This window comes from Chiloscyllium plagiosum, chromosome 7 (genome assembly GCF_004010195.1).
Source record: "Chiloscyllium plagiosum isolate BGI_BamShark_2017 chromosome 7, ASM401019v2, whole genome shotgun sequence".
Lineage (NCBI taxonomy): Eukaryota > Metazoa > Chordata > Chondrichthyes > Orectolobiformes > Hemiscylliidae > Chiloscyllium > Chiloscyllium plagiosum.
The window spans coordinates 64,124,084-64,145,606 of record NC_057716.1 but is presented as its reverse complement, the minus strand read 5'-3'; the positions used below and the strand labels follow the sequence as shown (position 1 = coordinate 64,145,606).

The 21,523-nt window shown below is 40.4% G+C and overlaps 1 protein-coding gene across 7 annotated transcripts in view; it reads left to right on the top strand.

Moving 5' to 3' along the window:
- Nucleotides 1–21,523, top strand: part of csrnp3 (cysteine-serine-rich nuclear protein 3) — a 241,642-nt gene that overhangs the window by 205,987 nt on the left and 14,132 nt on the right. For 6 of the 7 annotated variants that reach the window (XM_043693911.1, XM_043693912.1, XM_043693914.1 and 3 more), the window contains one exon: nt 16,022–16,281. In XM_043693911.1, coding sequence (XP_043549846.1) covers nt 16,022–16,281 — 260 coding nt within the window. Of the gene's footprint in view, nt 1–4,510; nt 4,555–16,021; nt 16,282–21,523 lie in introns of those variants that run through there. The other variant, XM_043693918.1, reaches the window with a different exon arrangement.

The following is a 21,523-nucleotide window of genomic DNA, read 5'->3' as shown; positions in this document are numbered from 1 at the left end:
TTGGACTATAACCTGGTGTTGTGTGATTTTTAACTTTGTACACCCCAGTCCAACACCGGCATCTCCAAATTATGTCCCTCTGAGACAGGCAAGAAGGGGTAAGATAAAGGAACCTTGGATGACGAGAGCGGTGGAGCTTCTCGTCAAAAGGAAGACGGTAGCTTACATAAGGTGGAGGAAGCTAGGGTCAAGCTCCGCTCTAGAGGATTACAGGCAGGCGAGGAAGGAGTTCAAAAATGGTCTGAGGAGAGCCAGGAGGGGGCACGAGAAAGGCTTGGCAGAACGGATTAGGGAGAACACAAAGGCATTTTACACTTATGTGAGGAATAAGAGAATGGTCAAAGAATGAGTAGGGCCGATCAGGGATAGCATAGGGAATTTGTGTGTGGAGTCTGAGCAGGTAGGGGAAGCCCGAAATGACTTTTTTGCTTCTGTCTTTACGAAAGAAACAAACTTTGTAGTGAATGAAACCTTTGAATAGCAGGTGTACATGCTGGAGTGGATAGAGATTGAGGAAACTGATGAGCTGAAAATTTTGTCAAACATTAAGATTGACAAGTCGCCAGGCCCGGAACAGATTTGTCCTCGGCTGCTTTGGGAAACAAGAAATGCAATTGCTTCACCAATTGCGAAGATCTTTGCATCCTCGCTCTCCACTGGAGTCGTACCTGAGGACTGGAGAGAGGCAAATGTAATTCCTCTCTTCAAGAAAGGAAATAGGGAAATCCCTGGCAATTACAGACCAGTAAGTCTCACGTCTGTCATCTGCAAGGTGTTAGAAAGGATTCTGAGGGATAGGATTTATGATCATCTGGAAGAGCATGGCTTGATTAAATGCAGTCAACACGGCTTTGTGAGGGACAGGTCATACCTCACAAACCTTATCGAGTTCTTTGAGGATGTGACTAGAAAAGTTGATGAGGGTCAAGCTGTGGATGTGGTATATATGGACTTAGCAACGCATTTGATAAGGTTCCCCATGGTAGGCTCATTCAGAAGGTCAGGAGGAATGGGATACAGGGGAACTTAGCTGTCTGGATACAGAATTGGGCTGGCCAACAGAAGACAGCGAGTGGTAGTAGAAGGAAAATATTCTGCCTGGAAGTCTGTGGTGAGTGGTGTTCCACAGGAATCAGTCCTTGGGCCTCTACTATTTGTAATTTTTATTAATGACTTGGATGAGGGAATTGAAGGATGGGTCAGCAAGTTTGCAGACGACACAAAGGTTGGAGGTGTCGTTGACATTATAGAGGGCTATTGTCGGCTGCAGCGGGACATTGACAGGATGCAGAGATGGGCTGATGAGCTAAACCCAGTTATACCATGCTTATACCATACAATCAATGTCAACACTTTGCACTATCGTTTGTATAACCTTCAGATCTCTGACGTGTTCAGAAACTCCCAAGTTGATAGGGTTGTTAAGAAAGCATATGGTGTTTTGGCTTTCATTAACAGGGGCATTGAGTTTAAGAGTCGTGAGATCTTGTTGCAGCTCTATAAAACTTTGGTTAGACCGCACTTGGAATACTGCGTCCAGTTCTGGTCGCCCTATTATAGGAAAGATGTGTATGCTTTGGAGAGGGTTCAGAAGAGGTTTATCAGAATGCTGCTTGGACTGGAGGGCTTATCTTATGAAGAGAGGTTGACTGAGCTCGGACTTTTTTCATTGGAGAAAAGGTGGAGGAGAGGGGGCCTAATTGAGGTATACAAGGTAATGAGAGGCATAGATAGAGTAGATAGCCAGAGACTATTTCCCAGGGCAAAAATGACTAACACGAGGGGTCATAGTTTTAAGCTGGTTGGAGGAAAGTATAGAGGGGATGTCAGAGGGGGGTTCTTTACAGAGTTGTGAGAGCATGGAATGCGTTGCCAGCAGCAGTTGTGGAAGCAAGGTCATTGGGGACATTTAAGAGACTACTGAACATGCATATGGTCACAGAAATTTGAGGGTGCATAGATGAGGATCAGTGGTCGGCACAACATCGTGGGCTGAAGGGCCTGTTCTGTGCTGTACTGTTCTATGTTCTATACCAATCGCCCCCCTCACTATCCTATCTACCTGCAACTCCACTTTCAAGGAACTATTGACCTACACTGTAGTCTACATTACACTCTTTGTTCAGCAACATTTCGCAAGATGTTGTAAAGGAACATTTAACCACTTTCACTCACCATGTATTTCTGTCACCCTCTTATAGTCATGTTTCCTGTTGCCAAATAAACAGCTTTTAAGTTTAAGCTTCTAAGCTTGCTCTCTCCAATGGTTATGTGGTAAGGGCAGTAAAATGGACGTGAGGAATATCAGATCAGCCATGATCCTATTGAATGGCAGAGCAGGCTCAAGGTGCTGAACAACCTACTCCTGCTCCTATTTCTTATGGTCACATTGTCTAAGTAAGGTAACATTGTTTCTTGCTTCTATGAGACCTCCCATTACACCTCCAAGTGTAACATCACCATGGCGTTATTTTTCACACGTTTTGGACATTAAAAGCTTCTTGCTTGCCCTCTCCCCAGCAATGCTTCTCATGGATGCCATGTGCCAACCTTTAAAATTTCATCTGCCCTTTTCCAATAAGCTCCAGCATCAAGATCTTGCCATTGTTCAATCTGGGTCATTGTGTCGTCACATCTCTCTTTCCTACTGCATAATCTCAAGGTGCCATTCTCTGGGTACTACTGTGTTCTGAGTCTTTGTCAGAACTGCTTTCAGGTTCTCCAACCCTTCAGCATTCTGTGGAGAGAAACCAGTAGGTGTCAGAGCTCGGCCATATTGAGTCATATCATGACGAAGGGAGAGGAGTCTATAATTCCCAAATGTGGAAATGAGACAAAGAATGAAAGGAAGCAGACAAGCAACAAATAGGCAGGCCTCAATGGACATTTCATTTGAGAGGGTAAAAAGGGAGTACAAAAAAATGCATTTTCGAATGCCCTTCAATGTAGAAAGGAAAAGAGACAGAGAAACGTCACAAATGGCCAGTGGACCCATGAAGCTTTGCCTATGCTTGGAGATCTGTGATGACATTTACAGAAATACAGAATTGTTTGCTGTAGAAATAGGCTATTCAGCCAATTGTACCTACACTGGCTCTTCAAATGAGCATCCTTACCTAGTGGCAATCTTCTGTTTGTTCTGCATACCTTTGTACACTATTTCTTTCCAAATAATCATCCAATGTTTTCTTGAATGTCTCAGTTGAACCTTCCTGCACATCACTTTCAGGCAGTGCATACCATGTCCGACTTGCTGAAAGAAAAAGCAGTTCTCACATCACGCTTGCTTATTTTCCATTTCCCTTTAAATCTATGTCCTTTCTTTGTTGTTCCTTTTACAAGTGGGAACCACTTGGATTGAAATGCAATCAAGCACAAAGGTCTTTCCTGGTCTGCCATAATCATGTGACCTCTACCATGATGTGCATATGTGCTGCAGGCAACTATCCTAAAGACATTTCGACAAAGTATTCATTCTGACCAGATTACTGACTGCTGCGCTCAGAGCTTGCATGTTAAAGACTTCGAAGGCAGAGCAGGCTATGGGTCAGCCCCACTCCCATTCCTCGTAATCCAGTTTGTATTCTCTCCGAGCTGCTAACTGACCAACTAGAACTCCCAAGACCACCACATAGTGGCTTCTGTTCTCTGGTTTTATGTCAGTGAGGCCTAAGTCCCAATTTCGGCATGGCTTCAGTCCATCAACTTTGGTTGGAATGAAGGTGAAAATTGTGTTAAGGGAAGAGTTATTGAGTAAATCAATGGCAACAGCAATATTGTGACAGGTTAAGCAGGAGAAAAAGAAATGAGAAAGCTGGGAGTTTTTTTTTTCAGGGTAGTGTGCCATTTTAAGGTAGTGGTGATGAATGTTTAAGGTGGTGGATAGAATGCTAAACTAGCAGGTTGCATTTTCCTGGGTGGTATTGGGCATCTTGAATATTGTTGGATCTATATTTGTTCTGGCCATTGGAGAATAATGCATTACACTCCTGGCTTCTGTCTTGTAGATGGTGGACAGACTTGGGAGTTAATAAGTGAGATACCTGCTCTTGTAATCAAAGCATTTTTATGGTTGGTCAAGTTTCTCATCCATGAATGTTGATGGTAGGGTATTCAGTAATGATCGTTCCATTGAATATCAAGGGGAGGTTATTGGATTCGTTGTTTGGACATGTCATTCACTAGCACTTGTGTAATGGGAATGTTATGTTTAAATTCTTAAAATCATTAAAAAATATATCTAGAAACAGTAGGCCAAAAATCAAATACTCTCAAAACTAGTAAACGCATCTGTTATTTATACATATATTTGTGTATAGGTATGTTGATAGAAAACACAAATACTTACAATCGAACAAAAAAAATTATTGACCAGAGTGATACATACAAATTAATTTAATGATAAATTTTCTGCTTATGTTGCCTGACACAGGCAGCTGTTGAACTTTTAGTTCTGCAATCATTATATTTTGAAGATTCATGGACATTTGAGAGGGAAACCTAGCATTGGACCATTCCATCTCTGATCAGTCCATGATCACATCCAATTAATAGGTAAGTTTGTTAAAAAGTATTCTTGCTAAAGCATCTTGAGGTGCATTAATGTGTTTTTTTGTAAAAAGCAATGACATAGAGATTATCATACCAGTGAAGTTTATAAAGCACCTTTCAATCTTTTTTTCATTCTTTTCTGGGTGGAATGTGGGCATCACTAGCAAGACCTTTATCTGAACAACTTGCTAGGCCATTTCAGGGGGCAGTTAAAAATCAACTACTTTGCAATCACATTGAATTATGCTTGAGGAAATGACTTTGGTACCAAGTATTTTGACTTTTTAAGAGTTTGTCTTATGATGTATGAGACAATCCTGTTGACGTTATAGTATTTTCTAAAAAGTTATTTTTGACTATATGAAACCCTAATGTAGAATAGAATTAGACAACTGAGGTGGAATATTTCCATAGGGTTTAGAACAGCAAAGTCAGCCTCAAATGGGAATTGGTCACCCAGTATTATTTTCTCTGTGTTAGACATTAAGTGGGTAGAGTGCAGAGCCCACTATCCAGTTAAGGACAGTGAATGGGCCTCCTATTACACCTCCAGCATTGAAGAAGCTGCAGGCTGTCTTTACACACAACACTGAGAAAGGGCTCAGAGTCACCTTCTCAAGCGCCTTTATGGTTGATGTGTCATAGATGTTGGTCAAGTGAGTGACATCCACATCCCATGAATTAATAAATAAAAGATGGAGGTGCCTCTCTGTAATTTCTTTAAGATGTCAAACAAAAAAATAGGCACAGCAGCCAAGCTGCCATGATAGTGGTGGGGGTTGGGGGGTCCTTATAGGGTGCATTATGAGGCCTTATGGAGAAGTTTTAAAGCCTCCCTGAAATGGTGTAAGGCGGCTGTCCCACAGGGAGCTGCTCTGTTACTGCCTGCTTCAGAACCCAACTTGTTGATTCCAGTTGGTCCTAACTGGGTTTAGAATACCGACGATTAGCTACTTCCAACTTGCTCTGGGTATAGGTAGCTCTGCTTCCCTGTATACATGCACTCCCCTTCTACCTTTTGTTGCTTAGTCATTCTACCTCCAGGAAAATGGTTCATGGCTGAAGCTAGGAACTGCTGCACAGTATTTCTATTTTCTCAGTGGAAAAGAACTGAAATTTGCGCTCTGAGAAAGTACTCCTCAAGCTGTTTCATGTTGTTAACAGCTGCTCCTCATCGCAGTTGACCCAAACCTGGCAGAAGGTCACGCATTTGAGGTTGGCACATTGCCAAGTAAAAAGCCACAAGTATTATTTCAAAAGAATTTGGCCTTCATCTTTCAAATAAGATAGTAATCCTGGCTGGTATGAACTTTCTAGTATTTTGTCATAAAACTAGACATAAAGTTTACAGTGCATTCATGTTTTATATTCCGTATGGCCTTCAGAAGAACAGAAATAGCATCAGACATGGCTGTATGGCTCATTGAGACTGCTCCACATTGTATCAGTTTATAATAATTCCAGTCCTGAGACACAATGTTTAAGATATACTTGAAGGAAAAAAAAATGGAATTTGATTATTTATAAAATCGGTGTCTAAATAAACTTGGTGGAAGATGGTGTGGGTTACATTTGGCCACTTGTTAATACCTGAGAAGCTGTAATTCTAACAGCAACATTGAATTCTTAACTAGATGTTTATTTTGCAATGGTTTCTGGTATATGCACTTGGATTTTTCTTGTAAATGAAATTGTTAATCCCTGCTGTGATAGTGATAAAAATAAGGTATTAATACTGTCGATAATAAGATAAAATTGACAAGACTTGGAGATGCCGGTGTCTGATTGGGGTGTACAAAGTTAAAAATCATACAACACCAGGTTAAAAATACAGGGTAGACCATTTAGAACAGAGATGAGGAGAAACTTCTTCACCCAGAGAGTGGTGGCTGTGTGGAATGCTCTGCCCCAGAGGGCAGTGGAGGCCCAGTCTCTGGATTCATTTAAGAAAGAGTTGGATAGAGCTCACAAGGATAGTGGAATCAAGGGTTATGGAGATAAGGCAGGAACAGGATACTAATTAGGAATGATCAGCCATGATCATATTGAATGGTGAGAAGTCTTTAGCAAATAGAATAAAGGAGAACCCTAAAGCTCTCTATAGATATGTGAGGAATAAAAGGATGACTAGGGTAGGAATAGGGTCAGTCAAAGACAGAAGTGGGAAATTAAGTGTGGACCCTGTGGAGATCGGAGAGGTGCTAAATGAACATTTCTCATTGGTTTTCACTCAGGAAAAGGGGAATATTGTAGAGGAGAAGAATGAGATGCGAGATATTAGTCTAGAAAGGATCGAGGTTAGTTATGAACAGGTGTTATCAATTCTAGAAGGAGTGAAAGTAGACAAGTCCCCTGGGCCAGATGGGATTTATCCAAGGATTCTCTGGGAAGCTAGGGAGGAGATAGCAGAGCCATTGGCTTTGATATTTGATTCGTCATTGTCTACAGGTTTAGTACCAGAGGACTGGCGGATTGCAAATGCTGTGCCCTTGTTCAAGAAGGGTAGTAGAGATGACTCAGGTAATTATAGACCAGTGAAACCTTACTTCTGTTGTAGGAAAGGTTTTGGAAAGATTTATAAGAGATAAGATTTATAATCATCTAGCAAGCAACAATTTGATTTCAGATAGTAAAAATGGTTTTCATCAAGGACAGGTCATGTCTCACAAATCTCATTGCATGTTTTGAGAACATGACAAAGCATGTAGATGAGGGTAGGGCAGTTGATGTGATGTATATGGGCTTCAGTAAAGCCTTTGATAAGGTTCATTTAAGAAAGAGTTGGATAGAGCTCTCAAGGATAGTGGAATCAAGGGTTATGGCGATAAGGCAGAAACAGGATTCTGATTAAGGATGATCATATTGAATGGTGGTGCAGGCTCGAAGGGCAGAATGGCCTACTCCACCTATTGTCTATTGTCTATTGTTATAGTCAGTGAAGGAGCAAAAGCTAGTGCTTCCAAATAAACCTGTTGGACTTTAACCTGGTGCTGTGTGATTTTTAAAATTGACAAGTTACTGACCAACTTCTATTGAATTAGCTGATGCTTAGATCTGAAGCAGTGTCCAGCAGTAGCTTTAGGAAGAGTGAACTTTGAATTTGTTAGTTAGAAACTCAAGATTTACAATACCATTGATCATATTCTTAGAACATATTTTTAATACTTGGTGTAGCTTGGATAGAATTTTTGTTGAGAAACCAGATATTTTACATTGGTTGTAATCAATATTTTGACATGTTTCTTTTCCTTCCATGTAGCTGAAGAAGTATTTCAAAGTGTGTATGTCCTGAGGTACACCCAGCTCTGCTATTATTCCTGATTTGGCAGATCTTTAGGATTCCATGATTTTACTTGTTCAAAAGATGTTGCTTTGTACGTTGTACTTGGCATTTCATTTTCTGCAAAGCATAAATGTAGTGAAAGAGACACATTGCACTGAATGAATCAATATGCTTTTAATCTTGTAATTCGCTGCAAAATTGCGGCATTAAGCCGTGTGCTGAGCTGCGCACCATAGGCATTCAGCACCTAAGAATGTACAAACGTGTGAATTAGGCGCACAAACCAGCCACCTAGCCTAGCACTTGACTTAATTATGAAATAATGGGTTGCTATTCAGTTACTATGAAATGATAGGTTAAGTAGATATTCAGGATTATAGTACTGTATTTGGGAAAGGGATTTTTTACACTGCATTTTCATATTCAGTAGAATTTACAGCATTGTAAAAGAGAAATTACTGTAAAATGCCTACTTTAGGTAAATATATGAACTCTGACATCATTTTCAAAGATACAAAAGTGGATTTGCACATTATATGATTTGAGTAAAATTGATAGGGTAGTTCCAGTACAGATGTCCATCTGAAAGTACTCTGATTTCTCTTAGTAATGTATGTTCAGCTGCATCAGTTGACTTAAAATTCCATTTACCTCTTTGCTCACTGAAAAGAAATTGGTTAAAAAAAAATGTGGGTTGAGTCTAATTGGCAAACTGAGACAGTTGTAGATGTATCCATATTGTTCATACTGACTGTCTCCAATATATCAAATGTCAGCTTTACCGGACGCTTAATTTTTTTAAGGGTTCCTGTGGCTACATTTTAGGGGTCAACCCCAATAGCAGTTCTTTGAACCCAACATAAATGGAACTAACTTTTCTATGTCTCTGGGAAAGAATTTTTTTTTCATTATTAGAAAAACAATGAGGATGCCTGATTTTCTCTCTAAATATCCAACTTTATATTTATTATTGCTTGGAGATCTCAAGTTTTAATGGATTGTGGAAAATGGATTGTTTCAAGCTGTTTTGAAATTCCTGAAGTGGCTTCTTCAAAAAGTGAATTAAAAGTTCATGTGGATTTAAACTTCTTTTTAACAAGGCTTGCTGTAAATCACATGACTGCTTGCTTTGCCGTAGATTCTTGCTGGGACTATTTTTAAGTGTTTGGCTTGGAGAGTTTGTTTAGTCTGATTTATTTGAAGGAAAGTCTGTTGAGAATAAGCTGAGTTGGAGAAAAGCTTGGTTAGAACAAGCTGTCTGGATGAACACTCATCTCTGAAGGAAAACCCACTTCCTGAGTTCAGAGTGATTTGTCCTTTTGAGAGAGTGATTCAAGAATCACCTCAATATTGCATTTCCTGAACAAGCTATATCTACAAAGACAACTATGCATAAGTAGTGCCTGAGGAACTCAACAGTGATATCCTGAACTGAGACAATTGGCCTCCAACAATCTCATCAACCAGCAAATGTTTTCCTCTGATCCCCATTCCCTTCAATTTGCCATGTCCCTTGATGCCACACTCTGTCAAATTCAATAATTTGTCCTTCTTTTCTGGAATTCAGCTCCGCTCAAACCTAAATGCTACTGTCAACAACTTCCATCACTCTTCTGATGATTGAGTGCAGATTGATGGAGTAGTAATTGCTCAGGTTCAGTAAGCCCTGTTTCTTGTGAACAGGATATACCTGAGTGGTTTCCTCCATTGCCAGGTAGATGCCAGAGTAGCAGCTGTATCAGAACAGTTTGGCTAAGTGAGACTACATATGGATAACAAAACCTGAGCGCCATGACTGAATGTTGTCAGGGCGTATAACCATTGATGTATTAGTTGTTTAGTTGTCCATAATCATTTGTGTCTAGAGTAGAAGGACTACACTAACTGAGCTATTGGTTTTGTGATGGCTTTGTTCTGTCCCATTCTGCTTCCACTGTTTGGCATGCAGGTATTCCTATGTTGCAGTTTCACCCTGATGGCATTTTATTTTTAAGTAGGCCTCGTGCTGCTCGTGGGATGTCATTTGGCATTCCTCATTGAACAAGGGCTGATTCCTAACATGAAGGTAAGGGTAAGTGATTGATTAGAGATCACAGATTGAAGTTTAATATAATTCTGATACTACTAATGGCCCACATTGCCCCGCAGATGCATAGTTTTGACTTACTGGATCTGTTCTAAATCTATCCCATTTAACACTGATTTAGAGGAGCTGGTGTTGGACTTGGGTAGACAAAGTTAAAAACGATACAACACCAGGTTATAGTCCAATAGGTTTATTCGGAAGCACTAGCTTTCGGAGCACTGCTGCTTCATCAGATGATTCGGAGCAGCGCTCCGATAGCTAGTGCTTCCAAATAAACCTGTTGGATTATAACCAGGTGTTGTGTGACTTTTAACTTTATCCATTTAACACTGTGATAGAGTCACAAGATATTGGAGGGCATCCTCAGTGTGAAGATGGAATTTTGTCCTCACAAAGAGATTGTTCCTTACAAATACTGTCATACATGGATGCACCATGCAGGTGGATTGGTGACAGCACGGTCAATTCTTTTCTTTACTTATAAGGTTCCTTTCACCACATGATTGTAAGTTCAATTTGTGAGCTATGTCATTCAGGACTCAGCCAGCTCAGTCATCAATTGTGCTACCAAGCCACTTCTGTTGATGAACATTGAAGGCCACTACCAGGGTCCATTCTGATTCAAGCCCTTGTCATTCTCAGTGCTTCTTCAAAGTGGTGTTCAACATGGAAAATACTGATTCAGCAGTAGGACAGTTCTTCAAATGTTTTTGGAGGTCCTCCTACATTAATGAGGTGGACATTGCAGGTCAACTAGACAGCCTTTGTCATTTTTGCTACCTAAGTCAATTCCAGCTTATCTGTTTAGGTTTAATTGCCCAAATCTTCTGATCTGAGTCAGAATCCCTATTTCTGATAAAGCTCAGAGAAAAGGCTGACCATTTATCTATTGAGAAGCTTCTCAAGCAGATGTGCAGGGCAGGAACCTTCATAATAAAAATAATCTCGGAAACCATTCTATCAACTTTGGCAGAAATCAGACCCATGTCTGCTTGAAAACAGTATCTGCTGGATTCTAGCTTTAATGGCCCCAAAACCACCTTGACAGCTACAAAAGGAACACGTGGAAATGTATGTGATGAAGATAGAATAGCAGATGGCTAAGGATGTGCAGGTCGGTAAACTAGTAAGTTGGCAGATAGGCATGAGTGGCACATATGTGGGTGAAGGGAGAGATGTTGAGAAACTGTTTCTGAGTTCATCGGGAGGCAGGCAGTGGGTATTGGTCCGCCAGGTGACCAGGTAGCGTGTAGGGTTGGGGTGGCCAAAATGAGTGGCTGATGGTCCATTGACTTGTTAGCTGGTCAGTTTTATAACTGACAGGGAGTTACTGCAGGTTTTAATCCCGCTAATATTTTCTAACTAGTGAAGTAAGTAAATCAGGACCCTCAGAAGTTTCTGTCTGTAGCTCAAGCTGGGACTTTCTTGAATGGGGCCAGATGCCAGATATTTGCCAATTGAAAGCTTAAACTTTTCTGGCAATTATCATATCATTAGTGGGTCAGCATTTCAAAATCAAGGCTACTGTCTTTTGACTCCCACATGGTGGGTTCATAAAATCAAGTGGCTTATGAAACCATCTCAGAGGGCAGTTAAGAGTCAAGACATTGCTGTTCATTTGGCGTCACATGAAGGTCAGGGCAGATTTAGTCAGCAGATTTCCTTCCCTGAAGTACATAAGTGAACAAGATAAATTTTCACAACATTATCTGTTTTACTGAATGTAAATTTCCCAGCAGCTACTGTAGGATTTGAACTCATTTCTGTGGAGCAGTAGTCCAATTTTCTGATTTTTTTTTTTGTGTAATATTATATCAACCTACCAGCCTCATAATGGTATTTCTCTAGGTGTGACTGTTCGTCAATATTGCGATTTAAATTCAAGTTTCCTAAGGGAATAATTCAGCTCTGTAGTATTTAAAAGGATCAAAGTCCCTGATAGTTTTGATAACAGTGTATAAGATGGAGAGCTTCACCTTACAAGTTAAATTTTAGGATGAATTTCAAGGTAAGATCAAAATTTTTAAGTATTTATTCACTTCAAGTAGCTACATTCTGTGAAACAGGTGCAAAATTCCTACACCCATACATTAGCAAAATGTATCTGAATATAATTTTTGTGGATAACATCAATGCAAACACAATGAGTAGAAACAATACTCTAATAACTGAATAATCAAAGCATATATCAGTCTATATAGATTTTTTTTACAGAATTCCTTTGCATTAGTTGCATGCTGTCTGTAGGAGTAGAGCATTACAGAATTGCATGATTATTATCTAATTCATCATAGAAATGTTTACAGACTGAGTACATTTACTGATAACATTTTTCAAAATTTAATTTTAGTATGGGAACCAAGTCATCTCTTATCAATCTTTTTGTACTTTAAAGTGATAACTAGAATGATGGATGAATTTAGTCCAGAAGTTACAATATACCTAAGTTTGCAGAAAGCTTTTATGAACTGATGCACAATAGATTACTCCGTAAGATAAATATGTGAAATTAATGAAAAACTGGTAAATTAGATTACAAATCAGCTGTATTCTTAAAATGGTGAATTTTTATTTGGAGATTCTACATTTACTTGGTGCTGCCCCATAAAATCAGTGTTAAATGACATATTAATTGGGAGAACGGTCATCGTTTTAGGTGAGGGTAAGCACTATCAATAAAAATAAATTACTGTCAGTAAAGTGATGAATGATTGTGCCTGTGTTTGCCAAACACTGTTTTGATATAGGAGAAAGTGAGGTCTGCAGATGCTGGAGATCAGAGCTGAAAATGTGTTGCTGGAAAAGCGCAGCAGGTCAGGCAGCATCCAGGGAACAGGAGAATCGACGTTTCGGGCATAAGCCTGAAGAAGGGCTTATGCCCGAAATGTCGATTCTCCTGTTCCCTGGATGCTGCCTGACCTGCTGCGCTTTTCCAGCAACACATTTTCAGTACTGTTTTGATATAGACAAATGTAGTGTTCCATATCAGCAGGATTAGAGTCATGTACACCTAGGCCTTACTAGCTTACAATTGAAAACAATTCACAATCTTGTCATCATATTGCAAATGCTCTAAAGATTCATTATCATTGTCATGTAGCAGGACTCAAAGCAAATAAATTCTTGTGAATCTGTGGATTCAAAGCTTGTACATTTTTCAATGAGATCCTAATTGGAAAGGGAGGCAAAGAAACTGACCCTTCTAGCTTCTAAGGAAGCTAGGACTGAAATTGAGATTGGAGATAAATATTAGTAGAGAACATATAGAAGGCGGAGCCAGTAGATGATGGTCCTGGTGGTGCAGTACAACATTTAGAAGTTGAAAATAAGAAACATATAATTGCTACAACTGTTGTTGTTAACTTGAAGTTCACTTAATGGAACTACCCAACCAGATCATCATAAGCAGGGTAAAGGTGATCTGTGCACATGTGCTATTTCTGCACTTGCAAAACTTTGAAACTATAAAGGTGTTGTAAATGTTAAAGAACAAGCTCTTTTTAAAGACTATTTAAGAGCTAGTCCATCCATGGAACTATTTCTGGCATTCCAAAAAAGCTACACAAAGTATATAGAGCAAGATGGTTGTTTAGCTCAGTTGGGTGCATGTCTGGTTTGCAATGCAGAGTGATGTCAACAGTGTGGGTTCAATTCCTGCATTGGCTGAGGTTATCATGAAGGACTCTCCTTGTCAATATCTCCCTTCCCTAAGGTATGGTGACACTCAAGTTAAACTCACTGCTGAGAGATATCCTTTTCTTGTTCATTTGTGGGGCATGGTGTTGCTAGCTGGCCAGCATTTTATTGTCTGTCCCTAGCTCCCCTTGAGAAGGTGGTGGTGAGCTGCCTTCTTGACCACTGCAATCCACCTGTGGATTTTGACCCAGTAACAGTGAAGAAACAACTTGCAGGTGGTGATGTTCCGTATATCTGCTGCTCTCATCATTCTCGGGGGAAGTGGTTGTGGGTTTAGAAGGTGCCGTCTAAGGATCTTTGAATTTCTGCAGTGCATCTTGTAGATAGCTACTGAGCATCGGTGGTGGAGGGAGGGGATGTGGTGCCAATGATGCAGGCTTTTTTGTCCTCGATGGTCAAGTTTCTGAGTGTTGTTGGAGCTACATTCATGCAGACAAATGGGGAGCATTCCGTCAAACTCCTGACTTGTGTCTTGTAGATAGTGGAAAGGCTTTGGGGAGTCAGGAGGTGAGTTTCTCGCCACAATATTCCCAGTCACTGACATTCCTGCAGCCAAAGTTTTTGTATGATGAGTCCAGTTGAGTTTCTGGTCAATAGTAACCCCAAGGTTGTTGATCGTGGGGGATTCAATGATGGTAACACCGTTGAACGTCAAGAGGCGTTGGTTAGACTGTCTATTACTCGTGATGGTCATTGTCTGACCTCTGTGTGGCGCAAATGTTACTTGCCACTTATCAGGCTAAGTCTGGATATTATTCTGATTGCATTTAAACAGGGACTGTTTAAAAATTTGAGGAATCACAAATAATGCTGACTATTGTGCGATTATCTCCATTTCTGACCTTCTGATGGAGGGAGCATCATTGATGAAGCAACTGAAGATAGTTAGGCCTAGGACTCTACTCTAAGAAAGTCCAGCTGAGATGTCCTGGAGTTAAGCTGACTGACTCCAACAATCAGAACCACCTTCCTTTGTCCCAGATATGACTCCAACCAGTGGAGAGTTTGCCCCCTGATACACATTGATACCAGTTTTGCTGGGGCTCATGGATGCAACACTCAATCGAATACAGACTTGATGTCAAGGGCTATCACTCTCACTCACCTTTAGCTCTTTTGCCATGCCTGACCCAAGACTACAATTAGATCAGGAATCGAGTGGCCATGGTAGAACCCAACCTGGGGGTTGCTGAGCAGGTGCTGCTTGGTAGCACTTCTGGTGACAAACCCCCAGTCTAGCAGTTATGTACTTTAGGAGCCGACCAGCTTGAGCAGTAGTGATCCTTTCAAGCCACTCTTGATGGCAAATATTGAGATCCATTTTGTACCCTTGCTGCCCACAATGCTTCCTCCAAGCATTGTTCAACATGGAGGAGTACTGATTTACCAGCTAGGAAGGATGGTACATTATAATCAGGAAGTTTCCTTGCCCATTTTAACTTGAAGCTGTGAGACATCATGGGGTCTGGAGTTAACATTGAGGACTTCCTGGGCAGCTCCCTCCCAACTATATCACTGTGCCACCACTTCAGCTGGTTCTGTCCTGCCTGATAGTTCAGGATATATCTAGCGATAGTGATGCCACTAAGGTCTGTAAGGTATGATTCCATGAGTGTGACTATGTCAGGCTGTTGCTTGCCATTATGTGAGAGAATGCTTCTGAATTTGGCAGTAGCCCCCACATGTTAGTGTGGAGGACTTTGCAGGGTTAACAGGGCTGTTTCTGCCGTTGTCTTTTCCAGTGCCTAAATCGCTGATGGATGGTCTGTCAAGTTTTATTTCTTTGTTGAAACTTTGTAGCAATTGAATTAATTGAGTGGATTGTGAAGCCATTTCAGAGGGCAGTTGAGAGTCAACATTGCTGTCGGTCTGCAGGCACGTGTAAGCCAGACCAGGTGAGGGTGATAGGTTTCCTTCCCTAAAGGTCACTGGTGAACTAAATGCGTTTTTCTGACCATCAACAGTGATTTCATGGCCATTAGTAGATTCTTAATACCAGATTTTTTCTTTATTGAATATAAATTCTATCACTTGCTCTGATGAGATTTGAGCTGGGTCCCCAGATCATTAGCTGAGTTTGTGAGTAAACAGTCTAGCAATAATACCACTGGGCCATTGCCTAGTGATCTGTATAGTTCAATACAGCATGGTAGATATGTTTCTCCATTAAAAATCAGTAAATATATAATGCATACACCAAATATACAATAACTGCTGTTTTATAATCATGCCACCACCCCCTTGCTAAATTTTAAAATGTAATGAAGTTTGCCAACAGACTTAAATATGCCAGATTTGCATCAAATCTTTTTCCATCCAGTGATTGCAATAGTACATTTTTAGAAATCCCATTAGTGTGTACAGTGCAATATCTAACCAATTTATCGTTTTGTTTAAATCTGTAGCATCATCAATCCTGAAAAGGGAGAAGCGGATGAGGATAAAAAATGTTCGCTTTGATTACGTGACTGTCTATTATTTCACACGGCGACAAGGTTTCACCAGTGTCCCCAGTCAGGGTGGCAGCACCCTGGGTATGTCCAATCGGCACAAATGCGTACGCCAGTACACGCTTGGAGAATTTGCCTTGGAGCAAGAGAGAGTCCATGGAGAGATGCTGAAAGAGCATCTGAAAGAGGAAAAGCTCAACTCACTGAAATTGAAGGTAAATAAATTCTCTTTGTTTCCCCTTCTCCAAACCATTTGCATATGATCTTCAGGCTGCACTTTAGTGGAAGTTATATTTTTAAAATTTCAAAGTATTATTTGTTAGTTTGACCAGAGGTGCTTTCTTAATTAATTTCAATTTTGATCCTGATTGATAATGGTAACCCTATAAGCCCTGATTAGGGAAAGTTTTAAGTCAGCAATTGCAAATACGTATGACAGGAATGCCTGAGAGGGTTGATGTATCTGGTGTTCCACTAAGAAATTTCCTGATGCAAAATATATTATGTGCAAGATACCAATAAAATTTCTGTCAGAATTTATGGTGCTGAAATAGGAGAAGCTCAGGAAATTTCCCATGATGGTTTTTACCACAACTAGCTCCTGAAGTTAATTCCATAGCCTCACATCCTGGCCATTAAATCAGATTCTTTGAATTACTCAAAACCTATGAATTGCAAAGGCTTCAATTTTTTTTTCTAAATGTGCATTTTATTTGCAGTGTCGAGCCTTACTTCTTGAGTATAGATTAACAGAGCTCAAGGATTAAGTTATATGGCCTGTAGTCATTTTTATGCATCTGCAAATACACGTTGCTGACCCAATTAGGTCAATAAACAAGTTACAACTATACAAATCCTTCTTTTCAGATTCCTCATGTAGGTGCATGAGATAGCTTCTTCCCTTGTAGTCCAAACACAGTATCTCCATGTTCTCTAAAGTGAAATTGAAGCACGTTCATATCAGTCTCTAGAAACTATCTGTTCCTGCATACCTTCCAAGAGATTCTATTGCCTTGTATGTGAACTCTAGTGGATTGAACTTACACTCTTTATTCCAATAGTGTTACTGAAATGAGCTGGCCTCAGGATTTCTGAATGGATGGATGTTTTTAGATATGGTGGGCATAAATCCCATGGAGCTGCAATGATATTGCATTATTGGAGATCTCTGAATTTCTATGCTGTGGTTTTAAAAAAATCATCTGTGCCAGATTAAATGTAAATGTTGCACCCAAAACAGTATACCTAATAGGAATGCCATCAGACTGGGCATTTGAATTTAATTTTAAGCAGTAAGTTGAACATTCAAATGTACTAATGTTCCTAGCTTAGATTTTCACTGCCTTTACGAATGGTATTTTACTAGCAGAACAGTAAGAGTCAGCTTATATTCAAGTGACAAGATTTTTGACATGATTCATGTGATGTGTGTTATAAATAATGGAAAAAGGGTTGCCAAATGCTTTTTCATTAAGATAGTACCCATTTTTTTAGAAGAAAACAATAGGTTGTGGAGATTTAGGCCCTAATTTTCATGGAGCTAATAGAATCGAGGTCTTTTAAAAAGGGGGAATGGTATTCTCAGATTGATAGCTCAAACAGGATTAGATATTTAAAGGATTGGCTATAGAAACATATAAAATAGGAACAGAAGTAAGCCATTCAGCTGCTCAAGCCCACTCCGCCAATCAATATGATCTTGGCTAGCCATCCAACTCAGTTATTTGTTCTCACTTTCTTCACATACCTTTTTGATCCCTTTAGCACTAAGAAATCTATTTAACTTCTCCTTGAAAACATTCAATGTTTTAGCCTCTTTTTTTTCTGTGGCAGAGAATTCATTGTGGGCGGCACGGTGGCACAGTGGTTAGCACTGCTGCCTCACAGCGCCAGAGACCCGGGTTCAATTCCCGCCTCAGGCGACTGACTGTGTGGAGTTTGCACGTTCTCCCCGTGTCTGCGTGAGTTTCCTCCGGGTGCTCTGGTTTCCTCCCACAATCCAAAGATGTGCAGGTCAGGTGAATTGGCCATGCTAAATTGCCCGTAGTGTTCGGTAAGGGGTAAATGTAGGGGTATGGGTGGGTTGCGCTTCGGCGGGTCGGTGTGGACTTGTTGGGCCGAAGGGTCTGTTTCCACACTGTAAGTAATCTAATCTAATCTAATCATTCTCTGGCTGAATACATTTCTGTTTCTCTCAGTCCTAAATGACCTATCTTGTATCCTTGAACTGTGAATCCAGGTTCTAGACTCACTGGTCATCGGGAACATCCTGTGTTTACCCTGTAGATAGTTGATGTGAGGTATAAATACAAATCTGTTTTTATAAGGGATTGAGTGTTTGATGCAATTTAATAGTTATTTTTTTAAACTGTCACAAAATTAGTAAAATATACTTAGTCGTTTATTTTACTAGATTTCAACATGACTCATGATGCCTGATTATACTGGATTATTTGACAAGGAGGCTATCAGTGGAAAGGGTGGAGGATGGGAGAAGAAAAGTTTGGCATGTGTTAGCATTAAGTGAACATGTAGCTCTGGAGATGAAAGGGAGAATGGGTGTGCTGATGGGGTGAGAGGGATGAGGATCAGAAGTTAAGAAGGCCAAAACTTTAGTTCTGGAAGACCAAATTGAACTTCCAACCAGCCCATTTTGACAATCAATTTGAGTTAACTCTGCACTCCTCCTCCACCCCCTCAAAACCACCATCACCCTGAAACACAGATTGAACTATTTGGAAAAGTTCCTACCAATTTGGGTACAGCATGGTAGGAAATTTTCCAACTTGTGTTACCTGCTTTGGGTAGGAAAATCCAATCCTTAGTCTTTGATTAACGCAAATTCTGGAACTGGAGAAAGGAGATTTTCCGATCAGAGGATGTAGGGAATTGGCCACTTTCTACTATATTTGCAATTGCTTCATTGACAGCAAAAAATGGAAAAGGGAAGTATCAGTTGGCTCTGTGCAGCATTTCTGCTCTCCCATCAGAGCAGGCTTGTACAAAGTGGGCCCCGCTTGAAGCTTCCATACAGCCTCATTGCTACACATTCTTGTCTATATGTCTGACACTAACCACCCTTAGGTTGGGAACACTTTGTGGTGTGGGCAAATGGGATTCCACTTTGTCACACTTATGCCATTAAATTGGGACCCTAGGCATTTACAGATCACACATGGGGCTTGGGCTTGGGTGGAGGTGTGTGGCGAATTTAACTTTAAGTGATGTAGCAAAATACTGAAAGGTCAGATCAGCTGTGCATTATATGCCTCACACAATTTTATCGCTTCTATTGAATTGCATAGAAATAAGATTCAGAAATGATATATATAAATGGTAGGTTGCAGGATTGCCTCAAAGTCAGAATTGTACCTCGTGTGCTCATTTAATCTATTTCGTATGGATAATTTGTATGAAATTATTAACATGAAAGATTAAGAAACAGTGGGTTCCCACTTTAGTGATACAAATAACTTGAAACAAAATAATGGGTGGCACGATGGTTGGCACTGCTGCCTCACAGCACCAGAGACCTGGGTTCAATTCCTGCCTCAGGCGACTGACTGTGTGGAGTTTGCACATTCTCCCCGTGTCTATGTGGGTTTCCTCCGGGTGCTCCGGTTTCCTCCCACAGTCCAAAAAATGTGCAGGTTAGGTGAATTGGCCATGCTAAATTGCCCGTAGTGTTAGGTCAAGGGGTGAAATGTAGGGTCTGGGTGGGTTGCGCTTCGGTGGGTCGGTGTGGACTTGTTGGGCCGAAGGGCCTGTTTCCACACTGTAAGTAATCTAATCTAAAAAAAAACTTGGTAGTTAAGGACAAACAAAATCCACTGAATGAGACGGTATCAACTTCAGATGCTGGAAGTCAGAGTCAGTAGATGTGAAGCAAGTCAAGCCGCATCCGAGCAACATGAAAGTGAATGTTTTGGGCCGAGACCCTTTGTCAGGACTGGGGAGGGGGAGGAGAGCCCAGAAGTAAATAGAGGGATGGGGGTGGGTAAGGATAGGTGGGATGGTGATAGTGGATGCAGGTCATTGTAGTTGAATGATTGATTATGGTTCTAGATCAGAACTCAAAAACATGTATTTCTTTTTCTCTATTCACTCATGGACATGGCCATTGCTGGCATTTATTGCCCATCCCTAACTTCCCTTGAGAAGGTGGTGGTGAGCTGTCATCTTGAACCGCTGCAGTCCATGTGCTGTCGGTAATTTGTCAGTGTTGGTAAGGAGGGAATAAATTGTGAACTGAATTTGGCAAACTTCATAAATTAGTGCAACAGGAAACATGGCTACAACAGCTGCTAGATTGTTATAAAATGTAACTGGTTGATTGATGTCTTCCTTTGTTTAAACATTGAAATAAATTCAGCAAATTCCAAATAAGGTACATTTTTATACATTGAACTGAAAAGAAAACAGATTCTACTCTTAGTAGGGACTTAACTGTTATCCTTTGGTGCAGACAATTGACTAATCACAGCACTGGTGAAAGTAAAATTAATTTGCATAGATCTGACTGTAACATAATATCATCTGCAGACTTCAAACAGATCTGACAACTCAAAGTCACCCACCTGTTAGGTGCTCTAGAACATTCGCAGAATTATACAACCTTATCTACAACCTCATGTCTGTACCATTCCCAACCTATGAGGGGATCAACCTTGATTCAATAGAGAGTGCAAAAGGGCATGCCAAGAGCAGCAGCAGGCATATCTAACAATTAAGTATCCATGCAGTAAAACTAGAAAGCAGGACTGCTTATATTCCAAATAGCATAAGCAGAAATGAAAAACAGAGCTAAGGGAGTCCAAAACTAGTGGATCAGGTCTAAACTGTGCAATCCCGCAACCTCCAGTCGTGAAAGGTGGTGGACAACTAAACAACTCACTGGAGGATGCTCCACAAATACCCCCTCCTTCAATGACAGACAAGACCAACACGTGCAAAAGATGAGGCTGAAGGATTCACACCAATCTTCAGCCAGAAGTGCTGAATGGATAATCCAACTCAGCATCATCCAGTGCACCCCAGCGTCACAGATGTCAGCCATCAGTTAACTTGATTCACTCCACATGATATCAAGAAATGGTTGTAGGTACTGGAAGTTGCAAAGGCGATGGGCCTGTATAACATGCCTGCAATAGGACTGAACACTTATGCTTCAGAACTTGCCACTCCCCTAGCCAAGCTGTTCAAGTACGGTAACAATACTGGCATCTCCCCAACAATTTGGAAAATTGCCAAGGTGTGTCCTGTACACAAAAAAAACAAAAACCAATCTAACCCAGTCAATAACCACCCCATTAGTCTATGTTTTTATATATATAGATATTTTTATTAGAAATTTAACATTTTTACAAGTTTACAAAAATAAACAAAACTCTCAAATATAAACATTGATATACAATTAAATCAAATATACAATAGCCAAAATTTAACAAAAGAAAAAAA